The sequence below is a fragment of the Pristiophorus japonicus genome, chromosome 4 (genome assembly GCF_044704955.1).
Source record: "Pristiophorus japonicus isolate sPriJap1 chromosome 4, sPriJap1.hap1, whole genome shotgun sequence".
NCBI classification, from domain to species: domain Eukaryota; kingdom Metazoa; phylum Chordata; class Chondrichthyes; family Pristiophoridae; genus Pristiophorus; species Pristiophorus japonicus.
This window is the reverse complement of record NC_091980.1, coordinates 193600559-193625624: the sequence shown is the minus strand read 5'-3', so window position 1 is coordinate 193625624 and position 25066 is coordinate 193600559. Positions and strand designations below refer to the sequence as shown.

Below are 25066 nucleotides of genomic sequence, written 5' to 3'. Positions count from 1 at the left end.
TAGCAAGAATGTCCTTCCTCAAGTTAGGAGACCAAAACTGTACACAATACTCCAGGTGTGGCCTCACCAATGCCCTGTACAACTGTAGCAACACCTCCCTGCCCCTCTACTCAAATCCCCTCGCTATGAAGGCCAACATGCCATTTGCTTTCTTAACCGCCTGCTGTACCTGCATGCCAACCTTCAATGACTGATGTACCATGACACCCAGGTCTCGTTGCACCTTCCCTTTTCCTAATCTGTCACCATTCAGATAATAGTCTGTCTCTCTGTTTTTACCACCAAAGTGGATAACCTCACATTTATCCACATTATACTTCATCTGCCATGCATTTGCCCACTCACCTAACCTATCCAAGTCACTCTGCAGCCTCATAGCATCCTCCTCGCAGCTCACACTGCCACCCAACTTAGTGTCATCCGCAAATTTGGAGATACTACATTTAATCCCCTCGTCTAAATCATTAATGTACAATGTAAACAGCTGGGGCCCCAGCACAGAACCTTGCGGTACCCCACTAGTCACTGCCTGCCATTCTGAAAAGTACCCATTTACTCCTACTCTTTGCTTCCTGTCTGACAACCAGTTCTCAATCCACGTCAGCACACTACCCCCAATCCCATGTGCTTTAACTTTGCACATTAATCTCTTGTGTGGGACCTTGTCGAAAACCTTCTGAAAGTCCAAATATACCACATCAACTGGTTCTCCTTTGTCCACTTTACTGGAAACATCCTCAAAAAATTCCAGAAGATTTGTCAAGCATGATTTCCCTTTCACAAATCCATGCTGACTTGGACCTATCATGTCATCATTTTCCAAATGCGCTGCTATGACATCCTTAATAATTGATTCCATCATTTTACCCACTACTGAGGTCAGGCTGACCGGTCTATAATTCCCTGTTTTCTCTCTCCCTCCTTTTTTAAAAAGTGGGGTTACATTGGCTACCCTCCACTCGATAGGAACTGATCCAGAGTCAATGGAATGTTGGAAAATGACTATCAATGCATCCGCTATTTCCAAGGCCACCTCCTTAAGTACTCTGGGATGCAGTCCATCAGGCCCTGGGGATTTATCGGCCTTCAATCCCATCAATTTCCCCAACACAATTTCCCGACTAATAAAGATTTCCCTCAGTTCATCCTCCTTACTAGACCCTCTGACCCCTTTTATATCCGGAAGGTTGTTTGTGTCCTCCTTAGTGAATACTGAACCAAAGTACTTGTTCAATTGGTCTGCCATTTCTTTGTTCCCCGTTATGACTTCCCCTGATTCTGACTGCAGGAGACCTACGTTTGTCTTTACTAACCTTTTTCTCTTTACATACCTATAGAAACTTTTGCAATCCGCCTTAATGTTCCCTGCAAGCTTCTTCTCGTACTCCATTTTCCCTGCCCTAATCAAACCCTTTGTCCTCCTCTGCTGAGTTCTAAATTTCTCCCAGTCCCCAGGATCGCTGCTATTTCTGGCCAATTTGTATGCCACTTCCTTGGCTTTAATACTATCTCTGATTTCCCTAGATAGCCACGGTTGAGCCACCTTCCCTTTTTTATTTTTACGCCAGACAGGAATGTACAATTGTTGTAATTCATCCATGCAGTCTCTAAATGTCTGCCATTGCCCATCCACAGTCAACCCCTTAAGTATCATTCGCCAATCTATCCTAGCCAATTCACGCCTCATACCTTCAAAGTTACCCTTCTTTAAGTTCTGGACCATGGTCTCTGAATTAACTGTATCATTCTCCATCCTAATGCAGAATTCCACCATATTATGGTCACTCTTCCCCAAGGGGCCTCACACAATGAGATTGCTAATTAGTCCTCTCTCATTGCACAACACCCAGTCTAAGATGACCTCCCCCCTAGTTGGTTCCTCGACATATTGGTCTAGAAAACCATCCCTTATGCACTCCAGGAAATCCTCCTCCACCGTATTGCTTCCAGTTTGGCTAGCCCAATCTATGTGCATATTAAAGTCACCCATTATAACTGCTGCACCTTTATTGCATGCACCCCTAATTTCCTGTTTGATGCCCTCCCCAACATCACTACTACTGTTTGGAGGTCTGTACACAACTCCCACTAATGTTTTTTGCCCTTTGGTGTTCTGCAGCTCTACCCATATAGATTCCACATCATCCAAGCTAATGTCTTTCCTAACTATTGCATTAATCTCCTCTTTAACCAGCAATGCTACCCCACCTCCTTTTCCTTTTATTCTATCCTTCCTGAATGTTGAATACCCCTGGATGTTGAGTTCCCAGCCCTGATCATCCTGGAGCCACGTCTCCGTAATCCCAATCACATCATATTTGTTAACATCTATTTGCACAGTTAATTCATCCACCTTATTGCGGATACTCCTTGCATTAAGACACAAAGCCTTTTGGCTTGTTTTTTTAACACGCTTTGTCCTTTTTGAATTTTGCTGTACAGTGGCCCTTTTTGTTCTTTGCTTTTGGTTTCTCTGTCCTCCACTTTTCCTCATCTCCTTTCTGTCTTTTGCTTTTGCCTCCTTTCTGTCTCCCTCTGTCTCCCTGCATTGGTTCCCATCCCCCTGCCATATTAGTTTAACTCCTCCCCAACAGCACTAGCAAACACTCCCCCTAGGACATTGGTTCCGGTCCTGCCCAGGTGCAGACCGTCCGGTTTGTACTGGTCCCACCTCCCCCAGAACCGGTTCCAATGCCCCAGGAATTTGAATCCCTCCCTGCTGCACCACTGCTCAAGCCACGTATTCATCTGCGCTATCCTGCGATTCCTACTCTGACTAGCACGTGGCACTGGTAGCAATCCCGAGATTACTACTTTTGAGGTCCTACTTTTTAATTTAACTCCTAGCTCCACACTGGTGTCCACCAACTCCCACATACTACAGCTGCATCACATCACCTGCCCTGCCATCTCTATTGTATTTTATTTAATTAATTCGGTTTTCAAGTTTTGAAATATCTAATTATCTATGTATAGTTTTTAATCTATACTATGGCTCTTAAATTAAACCAATGCCCGTTTAGAAAAAAGAGAGAAATAGAGAAATACTCACCAACCAATCACTTACCTGCTTTCCGAGATGTCGCACTTTGATTTCTTTTATGTTACACAGTTAAAACATTTATTGACCTGAATATTGACACCAAAAGACTGGACAAATATCTGGTTAGGAACAAGATTGAGGGTTACATGAAAAAAGATAATTAAATGCTGAGTAGAACATGATGGTTTCTGGACTGTTGGAACCATGGCTATGTCATGATGATGAAGGCAATAGGCCATGGGTGGCTGAGGTAGAATGCTAGTTTGAATAGTCTGGCATTTTGTTTGATTTACAGATTGAAACTTTGCAGAAACTTTACCCAAGACAAATAAATGTTTGGTAGAATCCATAACAAGGTGATTATGCATGTTGTGACAGAGATTATCGCCAATTTCCTTATTAATTAACTCAGTGATTTGCTTATTAATATTTACTTTATATAAACATACATAAATACAATTAGAATTAGCTTACAAAGTAAAGTAACCAATAATAACCAGCTTGCAGCAATGGTAGATGGGAAAATAAGCTAACTTGACTGACTTTAAAGAACACACACACACATCTCAGTCAGCATAGACAATAGAGCATGCAAACTAAAAGGCATGTAGTCCAAGACCTTGAAAAGAAGGGAGTTATAATAACATAAGGGAAATAAGACACAACTAGAGTTTAAATCTATGCGACCATAGAAGCTAGAATGATAAGGTAGCAAAACAGACAGATAAGGAAGGACTTTAAAAAATGAATGCTCTATGCTCTGTTTCTTTAAAAGTAACTTAGTTAATATAGGAAATCACAAAGAATGAACCTGGGAGTCCCTATGGAAATAAAGAGGTTAAGTGTAAGTCGGTAATTGGACCAGGGAACCTCCATAGGTTTGAATGGAAAGAAAAGGTATAGAAAGGAGATCCCAGCAAGAGTTAATTGTAAAAGACTGGGGCTGACATCCAGAGGTGAGAATAGCGGACTCGGGGGAATCATGCCAGAAGGTGTGGGACACCTAGACCCCTTTAAAATTGTACCATTTAGTTCATATTGCATCTCCTCATTCTTCCTACCAACACTCCTCTTATAGCCCTGCAGGGAGCAGCGCGAGCTAGTCCAGGAGGGCGATTGGATTGACGTCACCAAAATCCAGGTCGCTGATTGGAGCATGGACAGGACCATCCAAGCGGCCCAGATACAGCAGGAGAGGCGGCAAGCAGCAGAGGAGCAGCGAGAGATGCGGTGGCGAGATCGGGGCCCAGGAGAGATGAGAGTTTGGGGCCCGGAAGAGGCGAAAGCCTAGGGGAAGTACAGGCCAGCCCACACTACGATCTATGGACAGTTGGAGTATGTGTGCGCGCCAGGTCCGTGAAGCAGAGCTTGGTCTCCAGTCATCTTGGTTATCCCTTGCCACTGGACCAAGACCTAGCTATGTCAAGCCCGTGTGATGGCTGGTGTGCAATGACCACCCCACATTAAAATAATCCACGCACAGACATTTTCCACCCTTCAATATGTAGTTCGTGACTGGAATATTAGGTCCCTCATTGAAACACCTGTGAACTCATCCCTTTTTGGTGTGGAAGCAAGTCATCCTCAATACGAGGGACTACTAGCTATGTATGTGGGTTCACTACTTTTCTAAGTTTCGTGTCATCTGCAAACTTTGAAATTATGCTCAAGTCCAGAATTTTTAATATACAGGCAACTTTCGATTATCCGCACATGGATGCAACGGGAAACGGTTGTAATGGCATTTAAAATTCCGTGTGTCTGACGTCATTTTGAAACTCTGATGTTCCTTTCGAATGTTGCCTGTTGAGCCGTGCTTTTAAGCGCTCTGCCTTGCCTCAGCTCCTGCTGCTGCTCCCACGCAGTTCCACTGACTCTCATAATTCATTAAAATGCCACGAACAGTTACAGGAAGTAATCAGCAAGCCTAATGGTTTTTAGATCTAGAGGACTAGAATTCAAGGATTAGAAGATACGCTACAGCTATTGGTTAGAGCACACCTGCAGTACTGTAAGCATTAACTGTAATGTCAACTTGCTCTAACGGAGAAATTGTTTACCCAGCATAGCCCAATCCCCGAGGGACCCGGATAATCGAGAGTTGCCTGTATATCAAAAAGAGCAGTGGTCCCAAAGCGACCCCTAGGAAACACCACTTTATACTTTCTTCCAGTCTGAAAAACAACCGTTCACCACTGGGGAATGAAGAGGGGCAGGTGGAAGGGGTATCAGCGGGAGAGCATTTTGGTGCTAGTGATCATAATTCAGTAAGATTTAGGGTAGTTATGGAAAAGGACAAAGGTGGACCAAGAAAAAAAGATCTCAATTTGGGTAAAGCCAATTTTGCTGGGCTGAGATGGGATTTGGCCAAAGTGGACTGGAAACAGCTACTTGATGATAAATTAGTGTCAAAGCAGTGGGAGGCATTCAAGGAGGAGATCCTGAGGGTACAGTGCAAGTACGTTCCCTTAAAGAAAGTGGGTGGGCCTAACAAATCTAGAGCTGCCTGGATGTCAAGGTACATACAGGGTAAGATAAAGAAAAAAAGGGAAGCTTATGGCAGATACCAAGAACACAATACTGCAGAAATTCTAGAGGAGTATAAAAAGTGCTGGGGTGCAATTAAAAAAGATATCAGGAAAGCAAAGGGAGAGCATGAAAGAATGTTGGCAAGTAAAATCAGGGAAAACCCAAATATGTTTTATAAATACATTAAGAGCAAGAGGATAACTAGAGAAAGAGTGGGGCCGATTCCGGGTGTGGATGCTGAAGATCTGGGTATGATTCTTAATGAATACTTTGCATCTGTGTTCATAAAAGAGAGGAGTGATGCAGATTTGCAATGAGGGAGGAGTGTGAAATATTAGACGAGACAAACATCGTGAGAGAGAAAGTGTTAAGGGGCTTAGCAGCTTTTAAAGTGGATAAATCCCCAGGCCTGGATTAAATGTATCCCAGGCTATTAAGAGAAGCAAAAGAGGAAATAGCAGAGGCTCTGACCATCATTTTCCAGTCGTCTCTGGCTACAGGTGTGGTGCCAGAGGACTGGAGGACTGCTAATGTTGTACCTTTGTCTAAAAAGGGAGAAATGGATAGACCGAGTAATTACAGGCTAGTCAGCCTAACCTCAGTGGTGGGAAAATTATTAGAAAAAATCCTGAGGGACAGGATAAATCTTCATTTGGAAAGACATGGATTAATCAAGGACAGTCAGCATGGATTTGTTAAGGGAAGGTCGTGTCTGACTAACTTGATTGAATTTTTCGAGGAGGTAACCAAGAGGGTCGATGAGGGCAGGGCATATGATGTAGTATATATGGGTTTTAGCAAAGCTCTTGATAAGGTCCCATATGGCAGACTGGTCACGAAAGTAAAAGCCCATGGGATCCAGGACAAAGTGACAAGTTGGATTCATAATTGGCTCAGAGGCAGGAAGCAGTGACGGTTCATGGGTGTTTTTGTGACTGGAAGGATGTTTCCAGTGGGGTTCCGCAGGGCTCAGTGCTGGGTCCCTTGCTTTTGTGATATACATCAATGACTCGGGCACCAAACTTGGTGGAAGCTAAGTTCCGCCCAAGTGCCACCCAAAGGACCACTGAGATACCTGACGATACTTTGGCCGGGAGATGTGTGGAAAAGTCCGGGAAAGACAGCTTGGCAGCAAAAAAATGACTTACGCCATGAATCTGGGTGGCAGCAGGCGGAACCCCCCAATCTAGGCGCCAAATGCAATCCTTGGCAAAGTACAGCCGAGGATTGACTCGGGAGGGGGAACATACAAAATTTAAAATTTTCAAAAAATAAAAAAAAACACTGCAAAACCTTCAGGGAACCCCACCCATCTGAAGTGTTGGAAAAAAAATAAATAAAATAAGTTTACCAACCTTTTTTTGCAGGTCTTCTTACTTACCATCTTAGATCTGGTCCTGTGTAATGAGACAGGAAAAATAAACGATCTCCTAGTAAAAGATCCTCTCGGAATGAGTGATCACAGTATGGTTGAATTTGTAATACAGATTGAGGGTGAAAAAGTTGTGTCAGAAACGAGCGTACTATGCTTAATCAAAGGGGACTACAGTGGGATGAGGGCAGAGTTGACTAAAGTAGACTGGAAACAAAGACTAAATGGTGGCACAATTGAGGAACAGTGGAGGACTTTTAAGGAGCTCTTTCATAGTGTGCAACAAAAATATATTCCAGTGAAAAAGAAGGGTGGCAAGAGAAGGGATAACCAGCCGTGGATAACCAAGGAAATAAAGGAAAGTATCAAATCAAAGACCAATGCGTATAAGGTGGCCAAGGTTAGTGGGAAACTAGAGGATTGGGAAAATTTTAAGCAACAGCAAAGAATGACTAAAAAAGCAATAAAGAAAGGGAAGATAGATTACGAAGGTAAACTTGCGAAAAACATAAAAACAGATAGTAAAAGCTGTTACAGATATATAAAACGGAAAAGAGTGACTAAAGTCAATGTTGGTCCCTTAGAAGATGAGAAGGGGGATTTAATAATGGGAAATGTGGAAATGGCTGAGACCTTAAACAATTATTTTGCTTCGGTCTTCACAGTGGAAGACACAAAAACCATGCCAAAATTTGCAGGTCACAGGAATGTGGGAAGGGAGGACCTTGAGACAATCACCATCACTAGGGAGGTAGTGCTGGACAGGCTAATGGGACTCAAGGTAGACAAGTCCCCTCGTCCTGATGAAATGCATCCCAGAGTATTAAAAGAGATGGCAGAAGTTATAGCAGATGCATTCGTTATAATCTACCAAAATTCTCTGGACTCTGGGGAGGTACCAGCGGATTGGAAAGCAGCTAAGCAAAAGGCAGGTAACTATAGGCCGGTTAGTTTAACATCTGTAGTGGGGAAAATGCTTGAAACTATCATTAAGGAAGAAATAGCAGGTCATCTAGATAGGAATAGTGCAATCAAGCAGACGCAGCATGGATTCATGAAGGGGAAATCATGTTTAACTAGTTTACTGGAATTCTTTGAGGATATAACGAGCATGGTGTATAGAGGTATACCGATGGATGTGGTGTATTTAGATTTCCAAAAGGCATTCGATAAGGTGCCACACAAAAGGTTACTGCAGAAGATAGAGGTACGCGGCGTCGGAGGAAATGTATTAGCATGGATAGAGAATTGGCTGGCGAACAGAAAGCAGAGAGTCGGGATAAATGGGTCCTTTTCCGGTTGGAAATCGGTGGTTAGTGGTGTGCCACAGGGATCAGTGCTGGGACCACAACTGTTTACAATATACATAGATGACCTGGAAGAGGGGATAGAGTGTAGTGCAACAAAATTTGCAGATGACACTAAGATTAGTGGGAAAGCGGGTTGTGTAGAGGACTCAGAGAGGCTGCAAGGAGATTTGGATAGGTTAAGCGAATGGGCTAAGATTGGCAGATGGAATACAATGTCGGAAAGTGTGAGGTCATCCACCTTGGGAAAAAAACAGCAAAAGGGAATATTATTTGAATGGGGAGAAATTACAACATGCTGTGGTGCAGAGGGACCTGGGGGTCCTTGTGTATGAATCCCAAAAGGTTAGTTTGCAGGTGCAGCAGGTAATCAGGAAGGCGAATGGAATGTTGGCCTTCATTGCGAGAGGGATGGAGTACAAAAGCAGGGAGGTCCTGCTACAACTGTATAAGGTATTGGTAAGGCCGCACCTGGAGTACTGTGTGCAGTTTTGGTCACCTTACTTAAGGAAGGATATACTAGCTTTGGAAGGGGTACAGAGGCGATTCACTAGGCTGATTCCAGAAATGAGGGGGTTACCTTATGATGATAGATTGAGTAGACTGGGTCTTTACTCGTTGGAGTTCAGAAGGATGAGGGGTGATCTTATAGAAACATTTAAAATCATGAAAGGGCTAGACAAGATAGAGGCAGAGAGGTTGTTTCCATTGGTAGGGGAGACTAGAACTAGAGGGCACAGCCTCAAAATACGGAGGAGCCAATTTAAAACCGAGTTGAGAAGGAATTTCTTCTCCCAGAGGGTTGTGAATCTGTGGAATTCTCTGCCCAAGGAAGCAGTTGAGGCTAGCTCATTGAATGTGTTCAAGTCACAGATAGATAGATTTTTAACCAACAAGGGAATTAAGGGTTATGGGGAGAGGGTGGGTAACTGGAGCTGAGTCCACGGCCAGATCAGCCATGATCTTATTGAATGGCGGAGCAGGCTCGAGGGGCTAGATGGCCTACTCCTGTTCCTAATTCTTATGTTCTTATGTTCTTATGTTAGACCTGCCTCCACGCGGCAGTCCTTCCCTCTGCTGCAGCGGACTCCCGCCCGGACCAAACTGGCAGCTCGGCAGGCGGGAGGATACTTACGTGAGTCATGTGCCAGTGGATGTCAGCAGATGGTTCCTAGAGGTTTTCCCTCCCCGCCGGCGGGAGGCCACCTCCAAACTCACTCGGAGGAGAGACCGCCCAGAAAACTCAGCGGCAGAAAGCGGCAGCAGACGGTAAGTCCACCAAGTTCAGCCCCATTGTCTTGAATATTGGAGGTATGATTAAGAAGTTTGCAGATGACACTAAAATAGGCTGTGTGGTTGATAATAAAAAAGAAAGCTGTGAAGTGCAGGAAGATATCAATGTACTGGTCAGGTGGGCAGAACAGTGGCAAATGGAATTCAAACTGGATAAGTGTGAGGTAATGCATTTGGGGATGTCTAATATACATTAAATGGTAGGACACTGAAAAGTGTAGAGGAACAAAGGACCTTAGAGTGCAGGTCCACAGATCCCTGAAGGTAGCAGGCCAGGTAGATATGATGGTTAAGAAGGCATATGTCTTTATTAGTCGAGGCATGGAATACAAGAGCAAGAACATTATGCTTGTACTGTATAAAACACCGGTTAGGCCGCAGCTAGGGTACTGTGTGCAGTTCTGGTCACCACATTACAGGAAAGATGTGATTGCACTGGAAAGGGTGCAGGGGAGATTTACAAGAATGTTGCCTGAACTGGAGAATTTTGGCTATGAGGAAAGATTGGAGATGCTGGGTCTGTTTTCTTTGGAACAGAGGTGGCTGATGGGAGACCTGATTGAGGTGTATAAAATTATGAGGTGCCTGGATAGAGTGGATAGGAAAGACCTGTTTCCCTTGGCAGAGGGATCAACAACTAGGGGGCATAGATTTAAAGTAATTGGGGGAGGTATAGAGGAGATATGAGGGGAAATTTCTTCACCCAGAGGGTGGTGGTGGTCTGGAACTCACTGCCTGAAAGGGTGATAGGGGCAGAAACCTTCACCACATTTAAAAACTACTTGGATGTGCATTTAAAGTGCCGAAACCTACAGGGCTACGGACCAAGAGCTGGAAAGTGGGATTAGGCTGGATAGCTCTTGGTTGACTGGCATGGACACGATGGGCCGAAATGGCCTCCTTCCATGCTGTAGATATGATCCTATATTACAAAAGCAAAATACTGCGGATACTGGAATCTGAAATAAAAACCGAAAATGATGGAAATCTCAGCAGGTCAGGCAGTAACTGTGGAGAGAAACAGAGTTAACGTTTTGGATCTGTGACTCTTCGTCAGAACTGAAAAAGTTTGAGATGTAACAGATTCTTAAGGAAGTGCAGGGGCAGTGAAAGGGGGAGGGGAGGAAAGAACGAAAGGGAAGGTCTGTGATAGGGTGAAAGGCAGGAGTGATTTAGGAGACAAAAGGGATGATGGGCAAAAATGAGATGGTAATGGCACAAGTTACCACTACCAAGTTCACCACTATTCTCTGCTTTCTGTCCCTGAGCCAATTTCACATCCACACAGCCACTGCCCCTTTAATCCTAGGAGCTTCAATTTTTCTATCAAGTCTATTATGTGGCACTTTATAAAACACCTTCTGAGTGTTCATATACACAAAATTAACTGCATTTCTTTCATCAACCCTTCCTTTAACAATCCTTTTGCTCTTTATGGGCTCAATTTTCCCCAGTGATTTGCAGCATTTTTTTAGAGCAGGCTGCTCTTTTTGGCCTATGTTGAAAAACCACAGTTTCCCCAATCAATTTGCACCAGTGTAACGCAGTTAGTTATGATTTTTTTAGGTCCGTTTTTTTTTCAGCCAAAGGGGGCGTAATCAGCCACCCACGCCAATTCTGGTCATTTATGGAAGTATGGCCAGCTGAGAGTTACTCCAGTTCTGCTTAGGCCAGCGTATGTGGCCTCTCCAGAAAACCCTTGCGGAGAGTTAAATAAATTGGCGCAAGTTAGGAAATCGGCGCAGCAGGTGCCCGGACACACTGTAGAAGAATTGAAAAATGTCCGGTCCCATTCTCGGTCCCCGGTTCACACGAGAGAGAAATTCTCGGGGACTGAGAATTGGACCGGATCGGGAGACTGGGGAACGAGAATGGGACCGGACCGGCAAGCCCTTCGGACGGGGTTGGAGGTAAGTTGCTGTTATGTGTTTTTCAATTGTTTAATGTGTTGGGAGCTGGCTGTATGCTTCACTTTACAGACTCAGTTCACATTGTGTCCCTGGTTACCATGGCAGCCTGATCTTTTTGGCGCAGATCAAGGCTCCACCCCCAAAACTAAAGGACAGGTTAGGCCACGCTAAAATGAAGAAATCCAACAGGGAAACTTAGAACATTCTTTTTTGGCGTACTTGGGCCTCAAAAAATCGGGTGTAACTCTTCAAGTACGCCAAAAAAAACTTTGGGGAAAATTGAGCCCAAATGTTTATAAAAATACTTTAGTGTTCCCTTTAATGTAACCCGCTAATCTTTTCTTATACATCCTCTTTGCCCATTTTAATTATTTTTTCTGCTCTCTTCTGCACTGGGTATTCTGCTTGATTCTCTATTGTATTTATCATAAAGAACTTTTTTCTGATTCATTTTAATCCAAATTTCTTTCGTCACCGAGTGAGCTCTAGCTTTGGATGCCCTTCCTTCCCCCCTCAGAGTAATGTGTCTATTCTGTACCTGAAGCATCTTCTTTTTGAAGGCCTCACATTGCTCCTTTACTGTTTTATCTGCTAATCTTTGATTCTTATCCACCTGGGCCAGATCCTTTTTCAACGCACTGAAATTAGCCCTCCTCCAGTTGAGTATTGTCCTTTTCCATAACTACTCTAACACTAATGATATTGTGATCACTGTTTCTCAAATGCGCTCCCACTGAAACATGCTCCACTTACCCCGCTTCATTCCCAGAATTAGATCCAGCATTGCTTCTTTCCTCATTGAGCTGGAAACACACTGATGAAGAAAGTTCTCCTGAAACAGTTCAGGAATTCCTCCCCCTCCTTGCCCTTTCTTTATTTTCCTCCTTTTATACTCACCAGGTCTCTCCCGCGATGCTCTGTTTTCTCCAATAGTTACCTTGCTCAGAAGTATGACTGGCGTGTACTGTAGATGTTATTCAAGGGCTAGGAAACAGCACTAAAAGCAGACATTTTCCTATACAGGAGATGTTGACAACTCTCTCCATTTCCGTGAAGCATTTTTTTCCTTTGTGATTCCTGAGTCTAAAATCAATGAAGAACAGACCTGTGGGTTCTCCGAGAAGCTTTTAGATTTACACAACCCAGTAAGTTTTGTGCAAAGAACAAAAACAAAAACTTTACAAACACAATTAACAAGTGTGCATATTTTATGGCATAAAAAAGCACAGTGGTATTCATATAGAATAAAGTGTTTTAATTAGAGTTGTCTTCTTTGAAGTCCAGCTACACATATAACAAACACAATACAACAGAGCTAGAGATAAACAGTACAAGTTAAAAAAAAGTTTCCAAAATGCAGCACAACAAAAAAGTCTCTTCAATACAAACTCCAAAAGTTTAAATAGGATTTGGCAATTTATATAAATTAATAACATGAAAACAGAGAGATCACAATATTCTGGCACAGCAACATATGCACTGGATTGTGAATACTTTATTTACAATAATTAAATCTGCCACGTGTTTCCAAGCATATAAAAAGTTTGGCAATATGTGCATCATCTGAGTGAAAATAACAACAGTCATAGGTATCACGTTCTAAAATTTGTTCAAAATACAACTTGCAGATAACTGCATAATGATCTGATCGGTTACAGCTTTAGGTAGAGTACACTTTCACTTCTACACTCCAGTGTGACAATTTTAGATAAATAACAGTAACACATGTTTCAGAAAATAAATTACTGCTAATAAATGTTAATGCAAACACTGTGCATCTGGGCAGTTCAGTAAGCCGATCTCTCCTTTTTTTATGGCAGGCTGATTTGTAACAATACATTTCACAAGCTCACATTAAAACACAAATATCCAACTAGTTAAAGCCTCATGATATGTTGCCCATCATTCTGATCTTCTCCGATTGCTACTAAACCTGATGAGATCAGTTTATTCTCTGCCAATAATACTGACACCAGTAAAATGTTGATCTGGTAAGAAATAAAAATGAATGAGATTTGCTATTTGAAACACAAATCTTATCAGACATGATCTTAAAGCGACAATGTTGAAATCCAAAATGATGGGTCCAGGACTTAAATGCCAACCAGTTTCTTTGATAGGGCTCTATTTTGTTTACAAGCAGTTATTGGTTTTGAAAATTATGATGTTAATATTTGCCTTAACTTCGGCTATTTGCATCCTCTCTTTTGGTGAATGATCTTTGAACTTCTTGTGACTTGCTGCATACTGAATAAGAATTAAAATGCACTTTTGCTATGCAATCAAACAAATTCAAAGCTTAGCATCATAGTGATAAATTTACATTAACCATGCACCATAAACAAAAATCAAACCGCTTTAAACATATTTACTTTCTTTAAACAGAAATAAACGTAGTTTCACCTAAGCACATCATATTTAATTGGAACATAGGTGGGACAGTCTTGCCATCAATGCATATAGTTAAATGCAACCTGTTTTACTGAACTGTCACCCAAAGAATATATGATGGACAAATTGTAACAAACAGACAAGCATTGAGTTAAAATTCACAAGAATTTCTTTCAGACAAGCCTGTCAGCGGCCAATTTAAAATTGTGCATGTCGCTTCCCAAATGTTGCCCCTCTCCTCCCCATAACCACTGGTGATCCATTTCTAGGGAGGTCTGGAAAAATCTTCCTGGAAGATATTGAAGTTTTGTAATAAAAACAATGTATTCTGGTCAATTTTACCTACTTTTACAGTGATGTTTGGGTTTTTCCACGTTGAGCATACCAACCAGACCACCACTTCCCAAAAATCACCTCAACAACCATTCTCCCCAATCAGATGGGCATCTCGTCCTCAAGCACCTTCCCACTGCAATTCCCCCCAGCTAATAGAGACACTTTAGACATCTCCTGTTCCAGTGCACAGAGGGACTCTCCCCTTCCAACTTCTTCACCCCCACCTCACGTTCACAAAGAAACTTTCCCCACACAATCCCTCCCCCAGTTCTCCTCTTTCATATCCTTCTTCCCTCCTGTCTTGGCTGCAGCTCATACCGAGCATTGCTTCTTCATTCGGAGATCTGTGGTGCAGGTGGGAAGAATTCCTGATTTATCACAAGACCAGGAATTCCCAATTGTAGCACAGAGATGGTCATGGAATGAAGCAGAAGTGCCAACGACAACTTGCATTTCTAGAGCACCTTTAACGCAGTAAAAACATCCCAAGGCCCGTCACAGGAGTGTTATCAGACAAAATTTGACAAGCCACATAAAGAAATATTAGGCCAGGTGATCAAAAGCTTGGTCAATGAGGTAGGTTTTAAGGAGTGACTTAAAGGAGAAGAGAGAGGTGGAGAGGCGGAGAGGTTTAGAGAAGGAATTCCAGAGCTATGGGCCTAGGCAGCTGAATGCACGGCCGTCAACGGTGGAGCGATGTAAATCGACATGCGCAAGAGGCCAGAATTGGAGGATCGCAGAGATCTTGGAGGGTTGTAGGGCTGGAGATGGTTACAGAGATTGGGAAGTGGGGGAGGCCTTGGAGGGATTTAAACACAAGGATAAGAATTTTAAACATGAGGTGTTGCCGGACTGGGAGCCAATGTAGGTCAGAGAGCACAGGGGCATCGGTGATCAGAACTTGGTGCAACGTATGAGCTGGAGCCAGCACCAACAATTAAACCATCCACTGTGGATGCCTGGCAGCATGGCTTTTGGACATTTTTTAAATTATCCTCAGAAAACATTCACAATCCTGAATTAACATTCTAAAATTCAAACTATAACATTGTTCTAACATAAAATAATGTTCATCAATTTGTTGGGGAGGTGCAACTCGCAAAGATACAATATCAGGTCAACAAGTTTTTTAATACCATGTCCATGAGGCTTACAGTGAGGGCATGGTGTTATATGTGAATTGCGTTTGTCTGTAATGGCAATGCTGAATGTAAATGCACAAAGGTCATAAACATACACATTCATGCTGCTTAAAAAAACTGGCTAAAAACTGTGCATGTCAACTGATTCAGGCCAATAAAAAAGAATCAAAATGTCTTTACATTATAAACGCAATTAAAATATCAACAACTTCAAATGTACAGCACACATGTTGGTTTTACATTATTTTATAATAAAAATACTAGCCACATAACATCATGGTAGCATTTATATAGTGAGGAGTCAATCATACCAAATATGCAATCCACTAACTAGAATGAAGAAAAACTAGTGGTTTATTTTATAAAACATAACACTTCAGTATTATTAGTGTTGAAAATGAATTGAAAGAATTCAGCTGGTCAATGCAGTTCAAACTGTATCCCTATTTTGTTTACATAAAAGATCACAAACTAGATAATTTATGGTTAGTTAGGGCTTCCAGAAAACTGTTGCCTTCACAGTGGATCAACAAAACCACTATTTGGGGAAAAAAAATCTGGGGTACGGCAGTGTATTGATTATGTTACCGGACTAGTAATCCAGAGGCCTCGTCTAATAATGCAGCCTAAACTGAGTTCAAATCCCACCATGGTCATTTGAGAATTTGAATTTGGTTTCAAAAAAGCTAGAAATAAAAAAGTGGTATCAGTAAAAGTTCACTAACGTCCATTCAGGAAGCCCACCCAGTCAGATCTATCTGTGACTCCAGTCCCGCACCAACATGGTTGACTCTTAACGTCTCTCTGAAGTGTGGCAGCAAGCCATTCAGTTGTATCAAATCGCTCAAGGCGAATACCCACCACCATCTTCTCGGGGCAACTAGGAATGGACAATAAAAGCTGACTGTGCCAGCGATGCCCACATCCCAAGAATAAATTTTAAAAGCTGATGTAAAACTGCCCTCACATGAACTCCTAAAATCTATTTTAAATGATTACAAACTGGGTCTTCTGTGCCATTGTGGGTGAATTTAAGACCACATTATGAAAGTCAGCAGAAAAGGGATAGGGCAATGCTAATAAAATAAGTTACACGTGCAAATTATACAGCATCCAGAGGAGTTGCTGTTTTCCCCCACACTGTCAAGATTATCAAGACCAAACACCAGTTAAAAAAAATGTTTATGCAATCCTATAGAAAGTGTATAAGAAAATAAATAATTTTCAAACAGTTAGAAGGTCTTTTCACTTTGGAAATTTAACAGTTTCAATCAAAGTATCGCCCACTCATTCTTTCATATCAAAATATGAACTGTGTGCACAATTCTGAAGATACGGTGAAAAGAGTTGTTCAGTTGAAGGTGAACAAAAGCCTTAGATGCAAATCCTTCTGATCAGAACTTACAGGAATGCCATTGTCTATTTAAAGAAGCATCTACTGTGTAGCTTGTACTTCATTTGATTTATAAGTAGTTTGACATACAACACAATATTATACAGGCAGTGCTATGTCACTCTGTGCTATAGAGATCCATGAGGCTGTGTTTCCAAAATACTGTCTACTCTTGTTCAAGGAATTCCAAGGACTAAAGGGGTGGATTCATTATCACCCTATTTGGGACGTTAACTATGAAAACTGGGAAACTTAGTGCCAAAAAATTGGCTTTAGAGCTCCAGGAAGTGGAGCGTAAATCAAGCGCTCCACTTTCTTCTTGAAGCACTAAAGGATGCAGGCGGGGCAGAGCCCTCACCAGCGCTGCACACTGGGGCGTGCAGCGCTGCCGCAGTTCAAAGGGCCCTTTCCTCCCTTAAAGGGAAGAGCCATCGCTGCTCGCTCTGCAATTTAAAAATCACCGACCTGGATCACTGCAATCCCGTGCGATCAGCCTGGCACTCAAACAGAGTTCCAGGTTGAATGATCGCGGGCAGGAACCCAAGAAGGAAACAGCAGCAACAAAGGTCATTTTTTTTTACTTACCTCGACCATCTCGCCTTTAATCATCGCCCTGGTAGCAACCGGCCGCCCGATCCACGCCTCCTGCAGCTGCCGATGATTTCGCCCGGCGCTGCTGCAGGGGGCAGAAGTAAATTTCGGGTCCGAGGTGCTAATGAGGCAATGTGCATGGCAATGATGTCACGATCGCTGGGCACAGGAGATCGGGATGCAATGCTTTAGTGCTGCCGCTAAAGTCCCATCTACTATGGCGGGAGACGATGTCAGCACCACGCCAGGTCGCAAAGGCATTTGTGCCCCGTTAGTGCCCCCCAGGGGCACTAACAGGAGGTGCAAATGCACCCAATTTCTCCCCCTAAGATTCCACTTTAGGAAAGATGCTGACTTTATTGTTCCTACTTATCTTCCGCTCTGTCTTGAACTTTGGCTGCTTTTCAATAGTTTGGATCAGTTCTTCTGGTGTGTTGCCCAAGGGAGGCAACAGCCTTTTTTTGCTATTCCTCGTCTCAGACAGCCACTGCGGAGGCAGTTCGAATGGGCCGAAGCCAAACTGCATTGCATACTTGTCAGAGATTGCATCTGAATCTGGAGGTGGGGCTGCTGCTCCCACCACTGCAGCAGAGTCATTGTTAGTATGTGGAGCAAATGTTTCCACTAAAGTCTGCTCCACCTCCAAGCTGGTGGTGGCTATTTCTTTCTGCCGGCATTCATGAGATGCACGTGACTTAATCTCATTTTCATCATCCTCCTCCTCGGAGGGTTTGAAAATCTGCTGCTGTCCAATGTGAAACATTTCGAGCAACTGACTACCTGAACGGACCCCAGGCTCAAGTGTGGCATCGACGAGGCCACCAGAGCTTACGATGTTGCGTCTACTGTACCTGCGATGGAGCTGAACTATGGTCCCCACTAAGCATTTCCGAACAGACTTGTTGACAGTCAGAAAGAGTAATGGGTTGGTGAGCAGGGAAACCTTCGGCAACCAGATTGCCGTCAGCATTAAAAAGACAGAGATGTCGGTGATGTTAAGGATGGTTCGATAAATCACAAAAACCATGTAAGGAGCACTACAAACAATGAAGATCAGCACCATAGAGAGCAGCATGGCATGCAGTTCAGCCTCCCGCTGGGAAACGTATGGAATAGAAATTGTGTTCTGCGGAGTTCGTAATGCAGCAATAATTACTTTCTTCTTCTGGCTGGCACTGAGAGCTCTACGGATCAGAAACATGAACAAGAATACCACGGCAATGGGCAGAATCACCGTGGTGATGTTGTACACAATTACATAAGCCACGTGTCCAAAAGAATAGCTCCATGAGCTGCTGCACGTAGACATGGCATAGATGTCTGAAACATTGGTCATGACGAAAACTGGAACACTTGCTAAAACTGCATGAATCCAGATGTAGATCACCAAGTCCCTTGATTTTGTATCCGAGATCTTTCTTTCTAAAGGATACAAGACAGAGTAATACCTGTAATTAGAAAAAAAGCAATCAATGAATGCACAAATCTCTCTCTCTCGCTCTCTTTATATTTATCTGAATTACAAGTCTTGCCACACTTCAGATGCCTCGAGCAACTTCTTGCAAGTGTAAAATTTACATCTTGGAGCACTTCTTGTATCAAGATTTTCTGTCACTCTATTTACTATTTACCTTGATTATTGAGCTGTGATTGAATCCTTCCAGCTGTGTCTCTGAGCTCAGTGGGTGCTGTGCTATTTGTTACACTTACCTCTAACTGGCTGATTCTTGCCGTGTGACGCACTCGTAACCTGGTCCTCCAAACCACATCTGCCAGATCTGTTTTCTCGACAGAACAGAATGCTTACCTTTGGTAAATGAATTAGCAACTCACAAAAGTACCAGCAAGTATTTTCAAATAAAGTTAACACCTTCTACTCTTATTTCCTTTTTTCTGATCAAATTCATCTCTTTCAAGAAAAATCATATTTGAAAATTGTGTCCTATGTGAAAACATAGAAACATAGAAAATAGGAGCAATAGTAGGCCATTCGGCCCTTTGAGCCTGCACCGCCATTCAATATGATCATGGCTGATCCTCTATCCCAACACCATATTCCCGCATTCTCCCCATACCCCTTGATGCATTTTGTGTCTAGAAATCTATATATCTCCTTCTTAAATATATTCAGTGAATTGGCCTCCACAGCCTTCTGTGGAGAATTCCACAGATTCACCACTCTCTGAGTTAAGAAAGTTCTCCTCATCTCAGTCCTACATTTCCTACCCCATATCCTGAGACTGTGACCCCTTGTTCTAGACTTCCCAGCCAAGGGAAATATCCTCCCCACATCCAGTCTGTACAGTCCCATCAGAATTTTATACGTTTCAATGAGATCCCCTCTCATCCTTCTAAACTCTAGTGAATATAGGCCTAGTTGACCAAATCTCTCCTCATACAACAGTCCTACCATCCCAGGAATCAGTCTGGTGAACCTTCGCTGCACTCCCTCTATGGCAAGTATGTCCTTTCTTAGGAAAGGAGACCAAAACTGCACACAATTCTCCAGGTGCGGTCTCACCAAGGCCCTGTATAACTGTAGTAAGACATCCTTGCTCCTGTACTCAAATCCTCTTGCAATGAAGGCCAACATACCATTTGCCTTCCTAACTGATTGCTGTACCTCCATGTTTGCTTTCAATGACTGGTATACAAGGACACCCAGGTCCCTTTGTACATCGACATTTCCTAAGCTATCACTATTTAAATAATACTTTGTCTTTTTGTTTTTCCTACCAAAGTGGATAACTTCACATTTATCCACCTTATACTGCATCAGCTATGTGTTTGCCCACTCACTCAATCTATTTAAATCACCTTTCAGTGTCTTTGCAGCCTCCTCACAACTCACAATCCCACCTAGTTTTGTGTCGTCAGCAAACTTGGAAATATTATATTTGGTTCCCTCTTCCAAATCATTTATATATATTGTGAATAGCTGGGGCCCAAGCACTGACCCCACTAGTCACTGCCTGCCACCCCGAAAAAGATCCATTTATTCCTACACTCTGTTTCCTGTCAGTTAACCAATTTTCAATCCATGCCAGTATATTACCCCCAATCCTATGTCCTTTAATTCTGCATACTAACCTCTTATGTGGGACTTTATCAAAGGCCTTCTGAAAATCCCAATACACTACATCCACTGATTCTCCCTTATCTATTCTATCAGTTACATCCTCAAAAAACTTTGTAGGTTTGTCAAACACGATTTTCCTTTCATAAATACGTTGTCTAATCCCGTTGATATTTTCTAAGTGTCCCATTATCACATCCTTTATAATAGACTCTAGCATTTTACCTACTACTGATGTTAGGCTACGGTCTGTGGTTCCCTGTTTTCTCTCTCCCTCCTTTTTTAAATAGTGGGGTTACATTTGCCACCCTCCAATCTGCAGGAACTGTTCCATAATCTATAGAATTTTAGAAAATGACAACTAATGCATCCACTATTTCCATGGCTACCTCTTTTAGTACTCTGAGATGCAGATTATCAGGCCATGGGGATTTATTGGCCTTCAGTCCCATTAGTTTCTCCAGCTCTATTTTCTTACTAATAATCATTTCCTTTAATTCCTCTTGCTCACTAAACCCTTGGTTCCCTAGTATTTCTGGGACGTTATTTGTGTCCTCTTCTGTGAAGACAGAACCGAAGTATTTATTAAATTGTTCTGCCATTTCCTTGTTCCCCATTATAAATTCTTTCATTTCTGACGGTGAAGGACCTACATTTGTCTTCACTAATCTTTTTATTTTTACATACTTGAAAATAAACAATTCAACTCGGTCTTTGAAAGTTTGGCTGAAAGTTAACTAAATTATTGGTTATGTGACTAGTATACATAGGAACATAGAAACAGTAGTAGGTCATTCAGCCCCTCGAACCTGTTCTGCCATTCCATGAGATCATGGATGATTATCTTAACTCCATTCACCTGGATTGGTTCCATATCTTTTTATACCCTTTTTTAGCACAAAAAGCTATCAATCTCAGATTTAAAGTTATGAATTGAGCTCACATCTACTGCTTTTTGACACAGAGAGTTCAACACTTCTAACACCCTTTGCACAAAGAAGGGCTTCCTAACTTCTCCTGAATGGTCTGACTCTAATTTTAAGATTATGTCCCCTTGTCCAAGACTCCCCCGCCAGCGGAAAAAACTTCTCTCTATCTACCCTCGCAATTCGTTCAAAATCCTATAATCCTCAATCAAATCACCCCTTAACCTTTCTATATTTCAGGGAATACAGGCTTAGTTTATGTAATCTCTCCTCATAATCTAACCCTTGGAGCTTTGCTAACATTCTGGTGAATCTGCGCTGCACTCCGTCCAAGACTAATATACCCTTTCTAAGATGCAGTGCCCAGAACCGTACAGAGTATCCCAGATGTGCTCTCACCCGGGCTATGTATAGCTGTAGCAAAACCCTCTCTTTTATATTTTAGCCCTCTAGTTATAAAAGCTAACATTCCATTAGCCTTTCTGAGTATTTTTTGTGCCTGACCACTATATTTTAGTGATCTGTGTATATAGACCCCTAAAAGTTGCAAAAATGGAGCTAATTATTTAACGACAATTAGCCTGTATGATTTAAGGGAGTGCATCTGTTATTTTTATTCCTCCAGTTAAATCACTTTTCCCCCAAGTGTCACTGCATAAGAATTGCAGATACACTTATCTCAGCTGCGGTTGCAATGGAGCAAAGGCATGTCCCGAGTCCATTCACTGACTGAGAGCCACGCTGCTGTGGCTGCTCTGTAGATGCTCCTTCACCTTCTGACAAGTGCTGTTGATGTGATTACTCATGTACAGGCCACATACCAAAGCATCATTAAAATAAATATCACCAGCCGCAGCATTTTCTCAGCTGACTCTCAACACAAATTGCTGGTTACTTTGTGCCATGCTTCCTGTCACTGTTCTCAAGTTCCTTCCTGAGTTAGAAGCCAAGGAAACTGCAGGCTTTGTCCTTGTGTGTCAGCCAGTATTCGCAGATCAAATATTGAAAAAACAGATGCCTTCCACTCATGCCTTTTTAATTCAAAAGATAAAAACAAGCATGTTTCATCCTGTCGTGCAATATGGTACTGTAGTGGTTATCTTACTGGACGAGTAATGCAGAGGACTAATCCAGTGAACATGCTTTCACATCTCACCATGGCAGTTTGAGAATTTGAATTCAGTTTTAAATGTCTGGAAATAAAAAAAGCTGCTATCAATAAAAGTGACCATGAAGCTAAGTTGTAAAATCTCAACTGGATCACTAATGTCCTTTAGGTATGGAAACTAGCCATCTTTACCGTGACTCCAGTCCCACACCAGCTTGGTTGGCTCAACTGCCCTCTGAAGTGGTCTAGTTGTATCGAACTGAACTAGAGACGGGCAATAAATGCTGGCCTTGCCAACAAGGCCCACACCCTGAGAATTATTATTGTTTTAAATCCTGTGTGAATTCCTGTCACAAGCTACACTGGCCAAGGGAACAGTACCTGACATAAGATTATTGCTGGGAGGAGGATCTCCAAAGAGTTGCTGGTGGTGGGATGGAGGGAGGGAGAGGAAAGGCTGAGGCTGGGGAGGCCTGAGGATTCCAGGCACAAGGAATCTTCACAACATGCATTTTTAAATACTTACCATGGCCTCTTCTGCCTCCCGCCAGGTTTCACTGGCAGATGTGGAATGTGCAGGCCTCCTGCGATTTCAAGTAAAATTTGCGTCGCAACGCCGATTACATGCCCGAAATATCCCTGGTTAAAAAGGCAACAGAGTGGGGGACGAGTCGGGAACATGGTGAGAAACGTCCGACTGCCATTTTTACTGCCTCCCATCCTGTATGTGCCGGGTGTGACTGGTGTATGTGTCACCCTTTTTGTATTGACAAACCAAAAGGATACTTGCATTACAGTTTTGGCCTTTTAAGCAAAGTTTCCTTTTAAGCAATGCACCAGGCTTCCCGCGAGTGAGCTGTATCCCATGTGATCCAGGAATCTGTATCTTAGGTTATATTGTGCAGCTAACAGTAGCCATACTTTTCAAAGACACTGACTATTGGTCTTTGTGTTAGGTTCCCTCAGTGCCTTCTATTAATTTGATTGCAGAAAAATCACACTCTGGACTTGAATGTACAGGCTAAAATTTCCAATCAAACTTACTTACAGAAGCAGAGATTTTAAGCATTCTCTATAAAGTAAAAAAACATATAGTAAATGCACCAGTGGCTGGACATAAACAATTTGGGAAGATTCATGTCACAACATTCCCAAATAGGTTTCTGACTCTTTAAGGATTGTCCTGGAGTCACCATGCATTAAAGATTAATCTACTGAAGATAGCTGTGAGCAACCCGAGAAAAAAAAATCATAGGGGCATTAAAACAAATTGTTTTTATTTTCATTTTCTTTGGATACCTTTGTTTAAACTTCAACTCATCCAAAACTCTGTTGCTTGTAACCTATCCCATCACCCTGCCCTTTCTGACATACATTGTCACCCAATCCTTCAATACCTCAAAATGAAAATTGATATCCATGTGTTTAAATTCCTTCATAGCCTCGTCCTTTCCTATCCTCCAGCCCTGCAACCCTCCTGAAACTCTCCATTCCTTTCACTCTGACCTTGTGCATCCCATCCTCCTTTTGTCCCATCATTGGCAGCTCTGCCTTGAGCCGCCTCTGCCCTACACTCTTCTCCTTAAGAATCTCCTTAATACTCACATCTTTGATCAAGCTTTTGATGATCTTCCTAATATCTATGTTGGCTTGGCTTTCATTTTTATTGCACCTTATGAAGCACATTGGGATGTCTTTCTACAGTAAAGGCACTGTATAAATGTAAGTTGTTTTTGCGCTCACTGACATACTAATGGCAGTAAACTATGCTCATGACACTGAATGATTTTGGTTGTCTTTTTTCTACATTTCATTCTTCTTAAAATCATTTTTCTAAGTTATCCATTGTGTTTAAGCAGAAATCCTCAGGACATCAACTAGCATTTTATCAATTTTATAATGCTCGAGTGCGACGTTGCTTGCAAACAAAAATCAAATGGTTTAGTCCTGTAGTATCCCCTGTCCAGTTTCTCTCACCTCCCAACTGGGTTACACTATGCCCAGACCCCTTAACCCAGCACAGAGCACCAATGTCCCTCTCTTTGACATCAGTAACGAATTTGGGCCATGTGCAATTATAAAAGAAAAAGAAAGACTTGCATTTATATAGCACCTTTCACGACCACCGGATGTCTCAAAGCACTTTACAGTCAATGACGTACTTTTAGAGTGTAGTCACTGTTGTAATGTAGAAAACTCAGCAGCCAATTTGTGCACAACAAGCTTTCACAAACAACAATGTTATAGTGACCAGATAATCTGTTTTTCTTATGTTAATTGAGAGATAAATATTGGCCAGGACATCGGGGATAACTCCCCTGCTCTTTTTCAAAATAGTTCCATGGGATCTTTTACGTCCACCTGAGAGGGCAGACGGGATCTCGGTATAACGTCTCATCCGAAAGGCGGCATATACGGTTGAAAGAGGTTGAGAGAGGAAACGGTGTTGTTGTGCACAGATCACTGAAGGTTCATGACCATGCAGAGAAACCGTAGCTAAAAGTTAACAGGGTATTAGGTTGTATTAATAGAACCATTCAGTATAAATCAAAGGACACCATTTTGACACTATACAGGTCACTGGTCAGACCACATCTGGAGTACTGTGCCCAGTTTTGGTCCCTCCACATGGTGAGTGATATAGCGACC

At 42.4% G+C, this 25066-nt stretch overlaps 1 protein-coding gene across 1 annotated transcript in view; it reads right to left on the bottom strand.

Moving 5' to 3' along the window:
• Nucleotides 1–14434: 14434 nt before the first annotated feature.
• The window catches only part of gpr176 (G protein-coupled receptor 176), a 58429-nt gene continuing 47797 nt past the window's right edge, over nt 14435–25066 (bottom strand). Inside the window, exon 3 of the mRNA XM_070878978.1 lies at nt 14435–18755. Within this exon, the coding sequence (XP_070735079.1) occupies nt 17633–18755 (1123 nt within the window). The 3' untranslated portion in view covers nt 14435–17632. The remainder of the gene's footprint in view (nt 18756–25066) is intronic.